The 19,386-nt window shown below is 39.9% G+C and overlaps 2 protein-coding genes across 3 annotated transcripts in view; both read right to left on the reverse strand.

Moving 5' to 3' along the window:
- Positions 1 to 10,222, reverse strand: nmt2 (N-myristoyltransferase 2). Its single transcript, XM_028470305.1, has 12 exons — positions 10,013 to 10,222; positions 9,128 to 9,245; positions 7,599 to 7,740; positions 6,149 to 6,267; positions 5,682 to 5,773; positions 5,480 to 5,596; positions 5,227 to 5,397; positions 5,016 to 5,124; positions 3,129 to 3,299; positions 2,885 to 3,052; positions 2,590 to 2,727; positions 1 to 1,986 (listed from the first exon to the last, which is right to left on the reverse strand). Exons 1-12 carry the CDS (start codon positions 10,120 to 10,122, stop codon positions 1,966 to 1,968), a joined length of 1,476 nt encoding a protein of 491 aa, XP_028326106.1. The 5' UTR covers positions 10,123 to 10,222; the 3' UTR covers positions 1 to 1,965.
- Positions 9,177 to 19,386, reverse strand: part of fam171a1 (family with sequence similarity 171 member A1) — a 26,395-nt gene continuing 16,185 nt past the window's right edge. For both annotated transcript variants that reach the window (XM_028470299.1, XM_028470298.1), the window contains exons 5-10: positions 18,543 to 18,719; positions 15,244 to 15,360; positions 15,015 to 15,129; positions 14,787 to 14,904; positions 11,186 to 14,163; positions 9,177 to 9,248 (exon numbers count right to left, since the gene is read on the reverse strand). In XM_028470299.1, coding sequence (XP_028326100.1) covers positions 12,634 to 14,163; positions 14,787 to 14,904; positions 15,015 to 15,129; positions 15,244 to 15,360; positions 18,543 to 18,719 — 2,057 coding nt within the window. In that variant the 3' untranslated portion in view covers positions 9,177 to 9,248; positions 11,186 to 12,633. The remainder of the gene's footprint in view (positions 9,249 to 11,185; positions 14,164 to 14,786; positions 14,905 to 15,014; positions 15,130 to 15,243; positions 15,361 to 18,542; positions 18,720 to 19,386) is intronic.

Below are 19,386 nucleotides of genomic sequence, written 5' to 3' on the forward strand. Positions count from 1 at the left end.
TCGGTATAATACTCTTAAAGTTTATTTAAAACTGTTTTCACAGGTGTCTTAGCAGTCTGAAACATGTTCTGTTAGCCTAGTAATAGGCCGTATCATCACACAATACCATGATCTGATTACGAACACCAAAGATAGGCATAATAGTGCCATTTGTGGAGGAAAAGTCGCTCAGCACTAAACTATTGAATTGATTTTATTCAAATATCCATGCTGGTAGGTCACACGTCTGCTGAGGAGAGAGGAGATTAATTATTTGCACGAGGTCCTGTTGAATTAAATGATGCTGGTAGAAGTTCTTTATTGTTTTTGATAGATTGCAATGAAACTAATTAAAAATAGTATTTGCAGAAAGCTGTATGATGATTCAAATCTATGTCCATCTGTTATCCATCAGACTTTTTTTTTTTTTAAAAAAAAAGCAAAAACACTCTCCTAAATAAGGCAGGTTGAGTTATCCATAAAGGGTACAGCAAGTAACAGCAATACTAGGGGGCGAGGGGGTGGGCACAGCAGCAGCAAATCCAACATGCTTAAGGTTCATCAATATTATTGATTTCACCTCATTTCAAAAAGCACTGCATGACATCACTCTGTTTTTCTTTGACTGTTTCAACTGCATGAGGATGAGGAATACAGGAAGAGTAAAAAAGAAAGGAAAAAAATTCCAAGAGGAAATGGTACAGGCATTTCAATGTTTAAAAGAGGCATTTTTCAGTAAACTTTGTGGAAACAACAGAACAGATGGCCAGAAAGTACCAAATGATTTCATATGTTGACTTGCACAACACAACAGAAACAGTTTATAGATGCCACAGTAAACAGGACGACTAAATTTAAATTAAATTAGCGGTTGGTGCGACTTGGATACGATTCCTTTATTTAGCTGCTGGTAAATGCTTATAGGTCTTTGTTGTGCTCATTATGTTGCTTCATCCAAACCAAAGTTAACCAGAAGGCTCGTTTAAAAAAAAGAAAAAATGAAGAAAAAAGCTTAAACACAAGTCGATATAATAATGAAATGTAACGTCACTGGAACGAATACGAGTTGAACATGAAATGGTGTGTGCTGTGCACCAAGCATGTTAGCATGGCAGCTTGTTGACAGGAAGAAAATCTGCATTGTGTTTGTTTAGCACACAGATCAGTGCATAACAGTACATCTATAATAATGCCTCATGCTAAAAAAAAAAAAGCCTGTGTCCTGTAAAGTTTATTACATGTGTTTGATCTAAGAGGGATGGACCATTCCATAAAAAACCTGTCTGTCTCACATTTAAAAGTTGTCATGACCCTGCACTGCTGATGAGGAGAATACTTTGGATCAACTGAAAATGATAGTGATTTCAGCTTCATATGTACACATATCAATAAACAAAACACACATATGAGGAATAATGCACCGGCTGGATGAAATGTGTGAACAGAACCAATGTTTTGCATCTGTGTGAGAACAGATCCCCCATGATGCATCGCATGCCTGAACTCCAACATGTCGTGCCCAGTTTTTACTGTCCATGATGATGTGAAAAAACAAACAAAAAATCCAAACAGAATAAATTAAACTGTATCAGATGTAGTTGACTCGTTGATCTTTGTGCCAGTTGATGACCTGCTGGTCCAGTGTTACAGAGCGTCTCTGCTGGAGGAAGAACCGTTTGAAACCCTTCAAGACAAATATTCCTCAAGTGTCCGACGGGGTGGGTGTTTGATCGCGTGTGGGCGTTTCTGGAGCTTTGTACTGTTTTATTGTCTCAGGCAGAGCATGACCCTCACATTCAGGATGCTAATGTTTCAAAAAGTTTACACCTCCAGGTGATCCGAGAATGATCTTGATGACGCGGGTGCAGATTGAGTCACCAGGTGGGTTTGGAACTGTTGAACTTCTCATTGTCTGGCTTGGGTTACCTGTGCCACCAGGTTGGGGGGAACTTAAGAGGTCGCCAACAACCTCAGAGTGAAGGCCTGCTACAGAAGGACGAGGCCAACCTGAAACACACACAGTCAGTTTAACTCATTCTCATGTTGTAAAAATAGATACATTTTGAGTTCTACTGCAAAGGTGATTCTATTCATTTTCTGTTATGTCTACCCAATTATTAAATGTTGGTATTGTCTGCACCATCCACTTTCCGGTCACAGCGTTTTTTACTTGTTGTAAACAGAATTTGAAATGCCTTAACTATTTCTTACATCCTTTTTTAAAATTCCAATATACATAATTTATTCAATTTTTGAAACAAAAAGGAAGAAAGAGAAAAAAAATGGAGACAAAAGCATCTAAGAATGAAGATGGCATTTTTCTATTTGTTGTTATGTTTCCATTTTCTTTTGTGTGTTTATAAATCCTGAAAAACAATAACTCCAGAAAAACTAATTGGCGCTTCTCATTTTCAAACTCCATCAAGGCATTGATACCCTGAAGCCACACAGCGAATTTGGTTATCCTATCTTAAAGAGTTTCTGAGAAAAGCTGTCATCTTTAACTCGGACAGACGGATGGACGGGGCTCAAACCTCTATACCCCACACTTTGTGGCGGGCGATAATAATAACAGTATAAACCCATTTGTGGTCTAACCTAGCTGCTCACCTTATCAGGGTCCATAGGGGGACACTTCCAGTTGTAGAGGTAATACTGCAGATTTCCATCTCCTATGCCAAATTTGAGCTTCTCCAGAAAGACCTTATTCCCCATTAGATCCAAGGCATTGAAGACATCAAAACCTTTCTGTTTACCACACAAATAACACACAAAACATTCCACATTACTGAAAAACACATTTTAAGTGAGTTTGTTGTAAAGTTTGAGAAACTGCATCAGTTCCAGCATATAATAACAACACCTGATTGAACTGTTGAAATGTTAGAGTGAAAAGCCAACTTACCATTTTGGCCAGAATCAGTGCATCATTCATCAGGTCTAGGAGGGAGGTTTGTGTGTGAATGTTGTAGAAAGAGTACGCTGCTTTTAAGCTCCTGTGGAGCGGGTGGTGCATCACGGTGGACGGTAAAGTGTAGAAACTAGTCAAATCAGTCAGAGCGCCACCTGCATCCTGCAGAGGAACGACAAGCATTTAGAGGATGGAGAGAAACCTCCAACGTGTCCCTTTGAGGATTCAGTCTAAGTACCTCTACGACATATGTGTCAATGATGTTGTCCTGTGGTAAGAACCAGTGAGCCACCTCCTCTTCTCCCATCGACGGTGCAAGGTGGAAGCGTCTAAAGTATTTCTGTAGCAGCTCAGTAACCTGTCGGATATCGTGTTTCTCCATCGCTCGCAGACCAGGAGTCTTGGTGTTCTGAACGGGACACAGAGTGAATGAATTCTTCTGATCAAACAGATGAACTTCAAACTTGGATAAATGCTGTTAAGTCCAAACTATGTCCCGTGGGCCAACTGTGGCCTACTGTCCATTTATGATTTGCCTGCAGCAAAGTAAAAAGATTTAAAGACTGTGCTGCACATCCTGATTCTATCAGTAGGCAGAGCTGCTTTAAAGGTCCTATATCATGCAAATCAACTTTTTTGAGCTTTTAACAAGGTCAAGAACACTGTTCTCTGAGCTGCTTCCCGCCCTCTTCTGAAAAACGAGCGGTCTGTTCCGAACTGACGTCACAACAGTTGAACCGCCCCCTCCAGGAAGTGCCTGCTGCCGAAGCCGCGACTCCACGGATGACATACACGCCCACTTTCTCGGACCTAAAGGCATGCGCCGTAAAAACTACACAGAAGAAGAACAATATCTTTTTTGATGGGCTCTGGGTCGAGAATGTACTGTAAGCCTCCACAGAACTACGCTCCTCCATCTGTAGAAATTTGTTTACAAATTCTCGTGGGCGTTCCTGTTGCCCATGCTGCCGGGGCTCTAGGGCTACGTCATGAAATGGGAGACACTCGCACGGGGAGAGGCAGCTCTCCAGAGAAACCGTGCGTTTCAACTTCCGGGTTGAAAAAAAGTAAGTCACATTCCTTAATAAATTTGTATTTTATTTTGCAAAATGTAAAATATTAATCATATTTGGCTCTAGTTTAATTTGATAGGTCTTAAAAAGCATGCTATAGGACCTTTAGGCAAGGCAGGTTATCCATATAACAGGGATGAAAAGAGAAAGTTTCAACCAGGCGTTAAATCTTAAAAAATAAAATAAAAAATAACAAGCCCTGCGATGTATTTTCTCAACGGGGTGAAATAAACCCATGTGCTTTCCACCTTTGTTTCCACTTATCAATGCAGGCTTGTGAATGGAGGAATCATCACCAGAATAAGAAGTAATCTGAGGATGACATTGTTGGAATGACTTCCTGATAGACCGAGAATGAAAAAATAACCAAAAACAAACAAATTAAATACTGTGATAATGGGTGTTTTTTCATGAAATTCAAAAGGACTGTGTATCTTTACGCGATTGCTTTTGCTCATTTTCATCCATCACACACATCAAAAAGCTTGATATTAACATTGTGTAGATGCAGGTAAGGTAAAACCACTGACAAGCCACAAAACTGTGAGCAGGTTGGATACTAGGGTTGTGCAATGCCATGAATCTGATGATACGATATATCCCCATAATAAACAATTAGATGATGATGATACATCACGATATCAATAATTACAAAGTTCACCTTTACAAGTACAAAATGGTATAAAATACAATGTATTTAATTTTTTTTTTACTAGCTGTAATTCAAGTACCAATATTAAGAACAAGGAGTATGTTTATCAAACTGTCAAATTCCCTTTTTTAAAACAGTTTAACTTTTGCTTCTACTACAGATTCTGTTAAGTTCTTAAATTCTCTTAAAAAAAAAAAAAAAAACAACACTTCGATAAAAGTGCCCAGTATGAAAATAAAGTACAATCAACTTCCCAGCTAAAATGCATTGAAGAGTGAGGTAGATACAGAGGTAGAGACAAAATAAATGGCAAAGAGACACAAGAATTTCAAAGAAAACCAACCTTTGGACCAGAAGAGTTTGGATTTAGGCAGTTGTGTGTGTGTGTGTGTGTCCTTACATCTGGTAGTCTGTAGAGCTTCATTGTTCTTTGCAGGGTCATGTTTCTGCTCAGATGGGAGAACTTGACTTCCACAAGCTTTCTAGGGTTCAAAGAACGATGCCAGTACCTGAGCAGAGAAACAAACATCCTTTGAATATCATGGTCCATGTGTGTGTGTGTGTGTGTGTGTGTGTGTGTGTGTGTGTGTTTTGCATTATTCCCACCATACCTGCATGTTGACACAGGCTTAGGCAACACAACTCCAGCTGTGTATACTGCTTGGAATATTCCCTCTAAATTCACTCTTCGTGTAATCTCCCTGATGAGCACGGGAGCAACACGCTTTGAACGCAGCTTCTTATGAACGCACAGAAAGTTTATTTCTACCATCTTCTTCAGCCTGTCGACACACAATATAAAAAAACAGATGAGTTGAGTCCTATAAAAATCCTTTTCGTCTGAGGTGAGTTTGGAGAGCTCACGTGTCATAGATGCGTATATCAGCAGGGATGGCACTGATGAAGCCAACTAGCTTCTTATTGGATGACACTCTCACCCCACAGTGCCACTGTGGCAGCCAGCCAGGTGGACGCAGAGCCCTGAGAACCAATGAAACGTTAGCGGCTGATACGCAGGAGCAGCAGCAGCAGCAGCACAGAACAAAAACCTTTGCTGAAGTCTTACCATTTGAGAAAACTTGGCGAATAATCAAACCTGAACATGTTATCGTCATCCTCCACATAGTTTTCATTTAATAAAGTGTACAACTCTTTCAGCTGGAACAGAGACAAAGGTTAGGCCGTTACAGTCTGCATTGTTTTTACTCAGACTTTTAAAGAGTAATGCTGCGTTCACACAGAATGCGTCTTCTGCGGCACGAAACGTTCCACAGGTTTTGCAGGATCAAAAGATGTCCCCATTCGAAACAGTCGCAGGAGTTCGATATTTTCAACTCTTGCGTATGTGCGAATATGACAAAAATCGGGAGCGTGCTCGCACGGCCAACGCTCTTGACGCGCAGATCGGACCGCACGCCGCACAGGAAAGATTTTGCATCTGGGACGCATCCATCCGTTGACTTTGTATGTAATCTGGTCGCACGAACATTTTGTTACGCATCCGGCGTCAACGCAGCATAATGCTGCACTCACCACATCTGCATTACTGAGATCCAGAGTGTCCCACATAAAGCCTTGGGGTAATGAATATGGCTCCTGTCTGATGTTCTCTTTGTCTGCTTCAATGGCCCCGTGACTCGTCACTACCTCATCTGTAAAGATAACACCACACAGCAAAGTAAGAGGACAAAATGTCAATGGACACTTAAAATAATATAAAGACATATTTAAACACTATACATTAATTGCAATTTGGAGACAAATTGTTTAAACATTGATGTTAAAGTTTAATTCCTGCAGGTATGTATAGCAAATTTGGTTTCACATTCCAGTAAATGTAAAAAAAATTCGAGACAATCTGAAGTCTTTGTCAAATATAATGAAAAAAAAAAATATATTCACAACATAAATTATCATTTGTAAGTCCTGTTTGGACCCCACCAGTTTGAAGCATTTGTCATTTAAATATCAAAATGTATTTCATAAGGACAAATGTACAAAAAAGCTAATCAATTTCAAATCAAATAAAATATGTGGGACAAAAACCCACATTTGGATGATATTGTTGAATCACGTGGTGTAGATTTTGAGAGATCTCATAAGGCAAAACAGGTAATACAAATGTCAGCCACAATTGTGTTCAGAACGATGATTTCTGAAGAGATTAAGGAAACATGCAAGGGTCCAGATTGCATGTTCGAAGACCCAATAAAAACAGAATCCTCCAATATACCTACAGTGTTGTTTCAATTAATGACAAAAATGAACAAGGAGATACACTTTTCCTATTTTTTGCATGTCAACCTTTTATGTAGATGAGCCCTGTCTCACTCACTCTAATACAAACAAACGCTCCTTTAATGAGGAAGGACGTGCTCACTCCCAATGAGGCAGCAGCACACTGACACTCACCTGAGAAAAAGCTTGTAATCTGATTATCTCAATGACAAACAGAAGTGATTGTTTTTCATTATCCTTACGTTTCAATTTAGTAATTTTATCGGTATAAAATGTCCAAACATGTAACTATGCAGAGTTCTACCCTGGAGAGAATAGCTGTCAGAGTGCCCAATCCACCCACTCCCAATCTGTCCAATCACAGCAAAAACGCCACAGCAAAAACAATTTGAAATGATAAAGTTTAAAAAAAAAAAAAAAAAATGCCAAGATTAATTGTTTGTTTTGTTTGTGGATTTTTGTGCAATTGTTTTAAAACAAAGAACAATATTCTCCATTCACAAGAAAAATAAAGAGTCCCTAAGTCACTAAAGCCAGCAGATGGCAGCGGTGTTTACATGCCGACAGCAATAGTCTCACAAGATTTACACGCACGGGCATCAAATTTCAAAATACACACGTATATATAAATATGTGTGTGTGCGTGGTCTTCCTTTAATGTCTTCTACTCCATCATGTTATGTTGCATCCCAGCTCAAAAGAAACAGGAAACACTTGCACGTCTTCTCATTTAGAAAGTACTCACTGAGCTTGGGGACAGGTTGAGTATCCCAGAACTGGTACTTGTGCTTGGATGCTTCATCCACACTCTTGGCTGAACCCTGACAGGAAAGCAGCTCCATGGCTCTTTGGATGTCCTGCAGTTTTTGGATGGGAATGCCAGGGTTCTGCACAGGAATGATCGGGAAAGAAAGAAATGAAAATCATGTGCGTGTTTTAGACTGTGGTTTATTGAATCGAGGGACGGCTGTCGCATAAATACTTTTAATTTATCTGGAAGTTAATTCATGCAGGACAGGAGTGGTCAAGATAATAACTTTGTACGTGTTCGCAGTGAGTCATATGTTAAGTTTTCATTTGTTCATTGTTGTTGATTTTGTGATATGAAACCTTAACAAAATATTCAAAAAGAATCTTGCTGGATCATTGCAGTGATTCAGCTATCTCTTTCTCATAATTTGACCACACACACACAAAAAAAGGACTATATAAAATTAAAAACAAAAATCGAGCACAAATTTGACGCTGCTATAGAAAGAATAAAACATACAAATTAAAGTTAAACTGGATCCTTTGATTGTAATGTAGGAGTGTATTGTGTGTCTTGATGCGTCTCAGATGGACTAACATGTCCACATACGCAGTTTTAAGGGTAGTTTTTACAATTAACAGTGAACCTTCCCTTATTAAGCACTAGTTATTAACAGAGGTCAAAGTAATGGATTACAAGTACTCAAGTTACTGTAACTGAGTGGCTTTAATAGGTACTTTTACTTGTACTTAAGTACATTTAAAAAAAAAAAAAGTAAAGTAATGCAGTACATTTATACATTAAACCGTTACTGGGTAAATTATTATCATTTTTGTTTCGTAGTGATCAACGAACATTGTGAAACTACAAAAAAAATGAGATGAGCGGACAACAACTAAATGCAACACATCATAGCCGACCAATAGGATTAAATCTAACACATCGCGCCAAAACGACATTGCATGGTGTTTATTTACTCAGGTTTAGAGTTCATAAATTCAGTTATACTGTACTTAGAGCCTGAGAATTTCTTTTATTTTGAATTAAATTCATTGATGTTGTTTTATTTTAAAAATAATTGTACATTTGAACACACTTTTTTATTTTATACAGAGGCCATTATGTTCAATTGTGCAAGATTTTGTTGAATCCTATTTAAGTCTATACATGAGCTGTTTACTGTATGCAAGGGAACCGTGGCAAGGTTTATTAACAAAAATAAACTTAGGGGGTGAAAGTAACGAGTGACTTTTACTTTGAGTACTATTTAATTGAACTAATTCTTACTTGTACTTGAGTATTTTATGTATGACTTACTTGTATTTGAGTATATAATTTAAAACAAGTAACAGTACTTCTACATGAGCAGGACTTAACCATCAGTGGACCTTCCCATATTATCAGCTATAGTTATTAAGGACCAGGGTATTGATTGTTGCAGATGGATCTTTAACTACCCTCCATCCACTTTAGTATAAATGCTTAGTGTCCATTGTGTGAGTTAGTGACAGCCCACTGAACACCTTAATATCCTGAGAATCAGACGCAGAGTCCGACTTCGCTCCACCGGAGCTCGGCTTCTCTTTCTTCCTCTTCTGTTTCTTCTTCTTCCTCTTGGCCCCGAGATCTCCCCCCGGGCTACTGCTGACAGACCAAAAACAAACAAACAAACAGATAACAGCACGTCAGTGAGCAAAAGACAGCAGTCACTCACAGCTAACGCTAGCTACCATAGCAACGAGTGACACCTGAACTACCCAACGTCGTTCCCACTATCAGTCGTCCTGTTACTCAGGTGGGATGCCGTGAAAAACAAATAGCAAACAAACAAAGAAATAAACGAGTCCAATTCCTCTGTCTGATTTAAACGAACCCATATTTTCTGCTTTAAATGATGGCCCTTGCAAACAGCCTCCGTGCTATGTATCTGCTAGTGTCCACGTTAACCGGTGACCAACTTCCGACTGCCTTGTCGCACTGAGGAATGAATTCAGTGACTATATTATTATCCATTCAGTAAGTTAAATTAAAACTACAAACAAAACATTTTTCACATGAAGGGACAATAGTGTACATGTTTTAAAAAATATTATATAAATTAATAATAATGGAAAAAAAAAAAAAAAAAAACCCCGCTCATAAATATTTAGATCTTCGAAAACATCTCCAAAATCGATAGCATATTTATTTATTTAATTCAATTTTTTTTCTGTTTTGTGAAAATGAATTATTTCATTTCTATGACTAATAAAAACTGCAGTGGGCGATAGTCATCGGTTTGCATGGAAACCAACAGAGCCGAAACACCGGCAGTGACAGTGCCTGCTGCTAACTGTGCTAGCCTCACGCAAACAGGCAACCACCGGGATAGCGTTACTGCGTCTCGGAGCCGGACAGGCCCCCCTCACCCCTGCATGTGCTCATTCTCCTCCTCGTTGTCTCCGTCTATACCACAGGTGTCCTGGTCGTCCAGCTCCAGGCTCTGCTGGCTGGCTGCAGATTCACTGTCCTCCGCCATCACCGAAATGTTTAATAAACAGCCCGCCGCCGTAAAATCAGAGAGCACGGACAGCGGATGATAGACGGAACAACAAAGACGATAAGGAAAGAAACAGCGCCGCCTGCAGGTCGAAACATCTACTGATTGCTTTGACGTTTCCCTAGGAGTTCTTTCAAAGTAATTTCCTGTGTAGGAGAAACTCCAGCAACTTTGTATTAATAAAGTTATAATCATGGCAACACAAGAGGGATTAAATAAATGAAACAATTTAAACGAGGGGAAAACCTTATTACTTTGAGTATTGATGCTATTTTTTCTTTGCTGGAAGCCTAACACAATTTCAGTATGTGTCTGAAAGAGTAAGAGCAAAATGTCAATTAAAAAAAGATTCTGAAAACAGGAAGGGTGGGAATGTCCAAATAGTTTTAGGCTGTATCAGCTTCAAAGGATACACTGAAAATGTGCCCAATATGTAGAAAGCACACCAGCACTCACCAACACGATAAATCTACATACTTAATAATGGAATTCTATTTCTGATTACTTGTCGCGGTTTTGAATTGACATTTACAAGCATATAAATAAAGAAATGTAAGATTAAACACCTGTAAAAAAAATCTGATCCTAAAGCAAACAAACAAACAAAAAAAAAAACATAGAGTTTATAGATAAATTACACATATGATACAAAACATTTGCTGCTAATTCATTACACACATTAGTTTGGAATGTTTGCAGGCACGGATGCATTCATTGGTTTCAATTTGGCTATTTATTCATATCAATAGGCTTCCAGTACAATTCAGGCAACACATTTGCACACACAAGATGATGTATCATCCTGCACTACAGGTTGCCAAGGGATACAAAGGCGAGAAAAGGCCCTTTAAAAAAAAAAAAAACACCAACTTGCAGAAGAGTTTAGATCAGACAGAGAGAAACAAAAAAAAAAAAAAAAAAAAAACTACGCACACTTTGGATTATGATTTCACTGACTCCTGTCACTGTGTACACATTCAAGACACACATTAAATCCCCCCAAAAACCAAACAAAAAGAGCAATAATACACTCGTGACCTACAGCTTTGCTTCACAAACTTCACAACTGACTCGGTGTTGGTGCCAATTACTGCAGAAGGTTTTATGATTGCAGCAGCCGGTAGACATTTTCACAGACGTCTGCAGTGTAGCTCGTACTGATTGTAGCGCTGAGGGAAGCTTTTTACTGCAAAGCAAAGAAAAGAATAGGGATGAGGTAGAGGAGGGGAGCTGAAGGCAAGAGAAGGTGAAAACACATTGAGTCAGGCTGTTCAAAGGCACTTGGATTGATAATTTAAAAAAAAAAAAAAAAAAAGGGTAAAAGAAAAGGTGAACCACAGCAAGCAGATAGAAATAATTGTTACTAGGTAACATGTCACGTTTTGTGGAGTTGTAACAATAAAGCAGGGAAGGTAGAAAGCACTTGACGTCAAAGAAAAAAATAAAAAAGCCCATTTAAAATACTTCATATTGGCAATTCAAATCATTAAAAAATATATTGGCATCACAAGCAGCCGTATAAAAGTGAAGCATCGCCTTCAGAGCAAAAACATGTCAGTAAGTGGTTCAACGTTTAAAAAAAAAACCCAAAAAAAAAAAAAACAACCATTCATTAAGAGCGTAACTCTTAATTAGGATGAAGCTAGTGGTTAGTAGTAGTTTAACTGGTCATGAGGAGGGTTATTATATGAGGAGTCAAACTGCTACAGTGAACCTGGGGAAACACTGCCAGGTTTTTTTTATCATCAGCTCAGCTGCAGAGCCACAATCCTTCAGGTCATTCAGCGTGGTTCAATCCTACATTAAATGAGCGTAGTGCATTCCTGATGTTCATCAGTGGACTGAGACCAATATGGCTCGAGAGGAGAAAAGAAAGTCTCCTGCTACTATGGTTCACTTACGCTAACAAGGCTATATAAAAAGGCATATTTTGTTGTGCATAAAATATTTCTTAGTGCGTTACTCCCAGAGTCTTTTTGTTTTGTGTCCCTTCAGGCGGTGTGTGTGGGTCAAACCTGACGAGTGGTTCAGAGTGTGCTGCATCGACGACAGTGGTCATTTAAAAAAAAAAAACAGTCTTTAGCTTGAAATGAGTTGTATGGTTCGTTCCTGTATGAGATTGAGATCCCAGTGCTGAAATATTTCTCAGAGCTACAAAATAAGACAGGCTTCAGTGTCATCTGAGAATTCCTTCATCTAATGGTGCCAACAGAGCAGAGGTCATGCTAAATGAAGAGCTTTCCCAGTTATTAAAGCCATGATTAAGACAAAATCCAAAGGTCCAAGCTTTGATTGTTTTTGAAGTAGTGTGTTTTCCTTTTGATGCATAACTGTATGTATTTTTGAATAAAATGAGGATTGGACTCAAACATGTTATATAATGATCTGTGTGGGCATGAGAGGCAACCATAGAAACACGTCTTCTTGTACTTGGATAAGAACAGACTTAATAAAAACGGTGAACCTCTCCTTTAGTGGTCATCATGTCATTCATTTGAGGTGAAAGGCCAGCAGGGGGCGTTCCTCCCGTTTCTGCCAGGGGCTTTTCTTCTCCTCCTCTCCATCTTCATGCACTGAATGCTCATCTGGAGACACTGAAAGCAGCACATTTTCAGTTATTAAAGTCATTCCCTCCGATGTTGACTGTGATGGAGAACCTGGAGATGGAGAGGAAAGTGAGGGCGGCTCCTCTTTATTTTGTACACCCCCCTGGTCCTGTTCCTGCTCCCCTCTGCTGCACTTTAATGGATCTAACAGGGTGACACCTGCTTTGATGTCCTCCGGGCTGTACTTGTCTTCGATGCCCCCCTCGTTCAGATCGTCTACAAACAATAGGTGGGTGTAGGCAGTGGCGGGTGTTTCGCTTTTTGAACGCTCTCTGTTAAGTTCCTCTCGCTCTGCGTCTCTGCCTCTGCGGCCCAATCTGGGCTCGTTTAGATCCACGCCCGAGTCCAGACTGGCATCGTTGCGGCTTCCGTGCCTCCTTTCTCCGCCGTCTCCTTGCTGCCCTTCTGTACTCGGTGTGTTGCTCTGGCATCCTGCTCGCTGGAGGTCAATATAGGAGTGGCGAATGTGAGCGTTTGAGCGGCCGTCCAAGGAAACAAACCAGGCTCGAGGGTGAGGAAGAGGCTTTCCTCCTCTCAGTTCCATCAAAGTTTTTTCAGCTAACAGTGTGTCTTCACTGTTGATTTCCACCAGACCTGTTTCTCCAAGTGCTGCGGGGATCGACAGAGACTCTGGCAAGCCGAGTCCCTCTCCATTGTCTTGTTTTGTGGGACTGACACAGTCAGAGCGGGATTGTCCAAGGGGCTGCTGGGAATGGGAGGCGTTGAGCTCAGCCTGAATAGTCTCCAAGTCACTCTGCTGATCAGCTTGCAGCAAAAGGGCCTGCCCAGAAAGAGGGTGCTCCCCTGGCAGACGCATGTAGTGTGCTGGGATGACCAGTGTGGGGCGCACCCTGGGGTAACCTTCACCTCTGCTCAAAAGATCAACAGAGCCACAACAAAGCAGCTGGCCCGGCCGGGAGATCATCAGAGGATCGGCCCGCTCTAAATGGTCCACAGAGCGAGACAAAAGGTGGTCGGCGGGCCTGCATTCACCTCCCTCACCTCTGCATGGAGAGTGAGGCGGAGAAGAAGGGGAGATGCATTCAACAATCCCCGCGCCGCTCAGCTGTGTCCCAGACACCTGGCCGTGAATGCTCGATGAATGTGCATCTGAAATGGGGTTGCTGGATGAGCAGACGGATGTGTACGACTGACGGTAGCTGCGCTCGTTTCCAGATGAAAGTGCAGTCCTCAACTGAAAAGTTTCGGCAGATTGACGGTAGTCTTTACTGCGAGGCGTCAGATTGCCAAGAGATGAGCCGTGATGGCTGTTGCCGAAAGAGGAGCGGCTGTGTTTGCTGGTGTGGATTCGGCCAAGCTGATGTGGACTCTCTGGGTGCTCGAAGGGGGACGGTTTCAGCATCGGAGTGGTCATGTCGGGCTCAGTTGCTGTGGAAACCAATTCCAAATGGACCTAAAGATAAAAAAGATATATATATATTTTTTTTCTTTACATAAAGCAGGTCAAACTCATTTTAGTTCAGGGGCAAAATACGGAGTAGTTTTAGCTTAAGTTAGCCACAGATTGTATGCAAGAAAACAAGTAATTTCAACATTATTGTGCCATTGTGCACTTCTACGTATACTGTACATAAAGTACAAAATATGTTAAAAGAACTGACTATATCCAAGCAATAAGTGATAGGGCTCAGTACCAACAGGATCTTCACTTTAATTTTCCTAGATTTTGTGACCAAATTCTATTTAATTAAGGGAAATATGTCACAACTTGAGGAAAATCGAAGGATTTTGTAAGAATTTTGAGTTTTCTTTAACTGTTTAACATTAAAAATTACTGCAATTATGCAATATAGGTACCGGGAAAACTAAAAATATGAGCCCCTGCAAATATTGTTGAGTTTCATTTACACAATGATTCATGTTTTCTCTGTCATTTTAACTTTGTTCTGTGAGCGGAATTGGATGCTCCAAAGGGCCGGATTTGGCCCCTGGACTATGAGTTTGATACATGTGACATAAAGACTACAAAGATGACAGTAAAATGCAACTCTCAATATAGAGGAAACTCAGACACACCTCACTGTTGATTAGGTTCAAATGGGACATGGAGGTGGCTTGGTCCCTTTTACTGCCGTCTAGACCAGAGGACAACAGGAGTTTGCGATGGGATCCTCGAGGCTTCAAGCAGCGACGTCTGTGAAGCAAAAAGACACAATAGAAGTCAAAGTTTAGTATGAGAGGAAGGGGCCAATTTTCCAGGAAGAAGTGTCAGACGTAATGATAAGTTGATGATAAGCGATGTACCTGCAGTAGTACAACAGTAGGCAAAGGAGGCAGAGCAGGATGAGAGCCATGCCTCCCAGTATAGCCAGCAGAAACACAGTGTGGTACGTGCTGATGTCCTTTGCAACCACGGGACCTGGATGAAACATATGCACAGCAAAAACTATCAGAAATCGTCTTTATTGGCCAACCACACTGACTCTTTAGCAGTATTTTAATGCCATGCTGAGCTGCAGGGGCATTTTCTCACCTGAGTGTGTAGGAGACATGGCGGCCACCCAATAGCCCAGCTGGGGAGCAATGTAGGTCAGACTGAGCTGGTTCCCCTCCCTCTTCACGTGACCCAAACTGCTCTTTATCCAGACACCTGCACAGTCACGCACAGTCATCGAGACATTAGACATCACTAATACATTTAGAGTTCTGGAGTCGCAAAACAGATGTTCACTGATGCAATCAAGACAACAAAAAAGCTACATGTTTATAGTTTGTGTATTTGACAAATTTTATATTAGAAGCTTCCCTACAGAAATGAAAGCCTCCTGCTGGTCAGAAGTAAAGTCATTGTCTTGTTTAAAAAAAGGAAAAATTAGCACTTTATTTTACTCAAACAACAAAAACTTTAAAAAAAAAATTAGTTAAAGAAGCACAAAAATTCATTAAATAAGTACTCGCCACAGCTGCTAAGTTTATATCTTATTTTCTGAGCTGTGTACTTTGAAAATGAATATAAAATATGTAAATTTTCTTGGAGAAGCTTTTAACTGACAGAAATCGATGTACGTGTAAATAGACACTCCAATGTTTATTCTAGACACAAACTGTGCAGAGACGGCGCTTTAGCAGTACTGCTTCACTGGTTCACCCACAGGAGGGCAGCATGTAAAAAGCTGCGAGTCAATGAGCTGGTTAGAAGCATGCACGATGGCTCCACCTTGGCCAGAGTCAAATCTTTCTACAGCACCTAAGAGCAGTGATTGATTGGCTTACAGTGAATCCGTTCCAAGAGGAAACACCCGCCTGTGCCTTCAAACTTCCGATCCAAAAGCCCTCGGGACTAAAATGAAGAGAGCTGCTTTGTTTCAATGTTTATACAAAGTTATATGAGAAGTCAGGTATCTGCATCAGCACAAAGAATGCAGGAAACAAAGGATGTTTAAAACGGAAGGACAACTATATTAGATAGAGATGCTGGGATGTGAAAGGACTCCAAGAGAAAAGGAAACACAAGGGGACAAACAAGAGAAATGAAGGGAGGGCGAAGAGAAAAAGCACAAGACTCAGAGCAAAGAGAAAGGGGAGACACTGCGTGACTCAGCATCTCTCACACACACAAAGACTGAGCTCAGCCCTGCCCAGATTCACCAGTCCTGTCCGATTCCTTTCCCTGCTGTGACTGACCTGCTTTAAACTACCATTAAATGTCTCTGTTCCCACGCTTTCATACAATACCAATGCTGACAGAATCCCAACCACTCAGACGTTGAGCAAACACGATCAATGTTCATGCAGCCCATATTTCACTGCAGATTTCCCCCCCACCATTCATGTAAAGTCAACATAGCCAGTCATAAATACTCAGCAGTGCATCAGAGGGACATTTGCATTATCAAACCGCTGTCAACACCAAGGTGTGTCTGTGTATGATTGACAGACGCGGCAACAATAGTGGAACATCAAATGGCTGTTGACATCAAGTAGATTTTTTTATTCAACCTGCTATAAAAGGAATCAGATGGATTTCACTGCTTTGTACCAGTTTATGATTAAAAATCCAACAAAATACGTGCAAGAAACTCCATGAGGAGCTGGGCTTGTCTGTTGTGTTACTTACGTATTTGGTAGGTTGCTAAGTAACATGAAATATAGCCTGGGGAAGGGTCTGTGGGACAAGGACGACTGTTGTGAAAATACTCGCTGCTGTGGGCGGGCGAGGCTTTCTGGGTATGTGCGAGTGTTTTCTTGCGTGCAATAAACCACGGGCATTAATATTCTGAGAATTACAAATCAAAACAACATAAGTTGACAAAACCCATTAAATGGAGGCAAAATCATTCTTGCATCTTTAATTCCTGGATTCTCAGTTACAAGGTTTACTACAGCGTGCTTAAAAATGTCTCCATAATATATAATAGAGCTATTTACCATTGTTTAGTTCAGTTCAAGTTTTAACTCTATCCAAGGATTACACGACCCAAGATCAAAGTTGGCGATTTACAGCAGAGCTTTTACATCCGTATTAATGTGAAGCTGTGTGGCAGTCCTTTATATGACCTTATGAATAAGTCTATTTATCCCTCTGAATGATTTCAGTTAGTGCTCCAAATTTTTTTTTTTTTGACATTTACATGCAGAGGAAGGTCTGTTTTGAATGGAAATGTATCAATCAGGTTTGGGGTTACTTACATTTTATAATTACAACTACCTTCAGTTATCCGTTTTCAGTTACAACTTAATTACGATGACTTTGACCAGCAATTTTTCCAATTAAAATTACAATTATTATTTTCTCCCTGAAAGCCAATTACTAAAGTTCAATTACAATTACTGAGCCTTTAATTAATAATAGGGCGTGTCCCGATCCGATATTGATATAGGTCCGATATCAGCCAGAAAAAAAATATCAGATTTTATTGGACTGCATCTAAAATCTATAATAAGCGATATAAGCACTCTAAGTTTTTGTTGTTTTTGTCCCCGCCCTCAGTTGTTCCTACCATAAACTGACAGTAAAAAAATAACTGAAGTGAACTTGAATTGTTGACTATTGTTCTCTGTTTAAGTAACATCACTTGATCAAGACTTTTCTAACATTCCACACTACAAAATAAGTAATAAAAGTATTTATGATTCATGCTCATGCTGATATCATATCGGATCGATATTGGTATCGGCCAATACTCAAGGCTGCAATATCGGTATCATTTCGGAAGTGAAAAAGTTGTATCGGTACATCCCTAATAAATAAGCTCATAAAACGAAATCTTCATCTTGTGTTAGCTTTTATTATGATCTCTTATAACGGGTCGATCTTTAATCAGCTGTAAAATACACACACAAAAATATATTTAATCTAATTTGTGTTTCATCTATTGGTTACCTTGTTGGTCTATCTTAGGTAAAATGATCTTCAGAAGAACTAACAGGTAAACTTGAATTTTACTACTTGTTAACTACGTAGGCCTATGTATAAGCCATAGAACTATAACATGGTTAGCTAGTTTTGTGTTTATTTACATTCTAAATGACAGGGTTTTTTTTAAGAGATTCCATGCCAATTCCATTAATCTATTTTCTGACCCGCTTGCTCCTTTTTCAGGTTTGCAGGGCCAATTACAATTACAAAGTCAATTACGATTACAACAGCAACATATTTTTGTCAAATACAATTTCAATTTGAATTACGTCATAATTGTGATTAATTTTCAATTATGCAATTACAATAGCCAACCCTGGTATATATGAGCTACTGCACTTTTAGAATATATCCAAAGTAACACTAACACTTATGTAGTGAGCTTCAACCATCCCATGTTTAGCAGTACGTACCTAAACGTGGGTCAAATCTCCAAGCAGGGATGTGATCATTCTCCTTCAGGCTGCTGTCTGCTGGCAAAGGCACGGACACCGAGATGGGTCCGTTCACCTGCACCTCCGCTTCATCGCTGGACAGCAGGTGGACAGAGATCGCTGCTACTGGAGTCAACTCTCGTTTCCTTTCAGCTCCTTGAAAATGCAAGATGAGAAATATAAGGGAAAAAGGTGCAAATACGCCAAATCACGTTTGGCTAAAATATACAAAAATCTTTCACCTTTATGCGGCAGATGCCAACATCCAACTGCGAATTTAATACATACTTTTTGGCTCCGTCCACAACTGTCAAATTACTGGACTAAAGTTGTGAAATCGTGTCAGTTGTAGTTGGTAAAACACTTAATCTAAATCCACTTACTGCAATATTCGGTGTTACACCTTCTCAAATATCTCTCTCAGCCTCTCAGAAATCATCACTGGCTTTCATGACTCTTCTGGCAACACCCCCATCTTATATTCATTGGCTACGGGTTGTCCTGTATTTTGTTAAATTAGAAAAAATTTGTTTTACTGTGAAAGACTCCCTTGACAAATCTTCTAAAACATGGAACCCTTTATTTGCGCTTCTCAGAAGAATTAATTTCCCTTTTGTACCTGATTAACCTGTTTGCTGGTATTAACACAACCAACACCGTGTGATTCCTTAACGCCTGGCACCTGCTTTTTGTTTTGCCCTTCTTTTTTTCTCAATGTTGTTTTGTTTTTCTGTTGTTGTTGTTATATATATATATATATATATCTTGGTATAGTTTCTTTGAATATTGGGTTTTCATTTTTGTATTTGTTATGTGCCTAAAA

The sequence above is a fragment of the Gouania willdenowi genome, chromosome 16, assembly GCF_900634775.1.
Source record: "Gouania willdenowi chromosome 16, fGouWil2.1, whole genome shotgun sequence".
Taxonomy (NCBI): domain Eukaryota; kingdom Metazoa; phylum Chordata; class Actinopteri; order Blenniiformes; family Gobiesocidae; genus Gouania; species Gouania willdenowi.

Bases quoted from the DNA above. Each gene is read 5' to 3' on its own strand.
- nmt2 (XM_028470305.1), bottom strand. From the start codon at position 10,122: ATGGCGGAGGACAGTGAATCTGCAGCCAGCCAGCAGAGCCTGGAGCTG. The intron at 5,774-6,148 runs GTGAGTGCAGCA...TCTCTGTTCCAG, and splicing joins ATCTCAGTAATGCAGATGTG to CTGAAAGAGTTGTACACTTT. The intron at 5,398-5,479 runs GTGAGCTCTCCA...GTGTGTCGACAG, and splicing joins GATATACGCATCTATGACAC to GCTGAAGAAGATGGTAGAAA.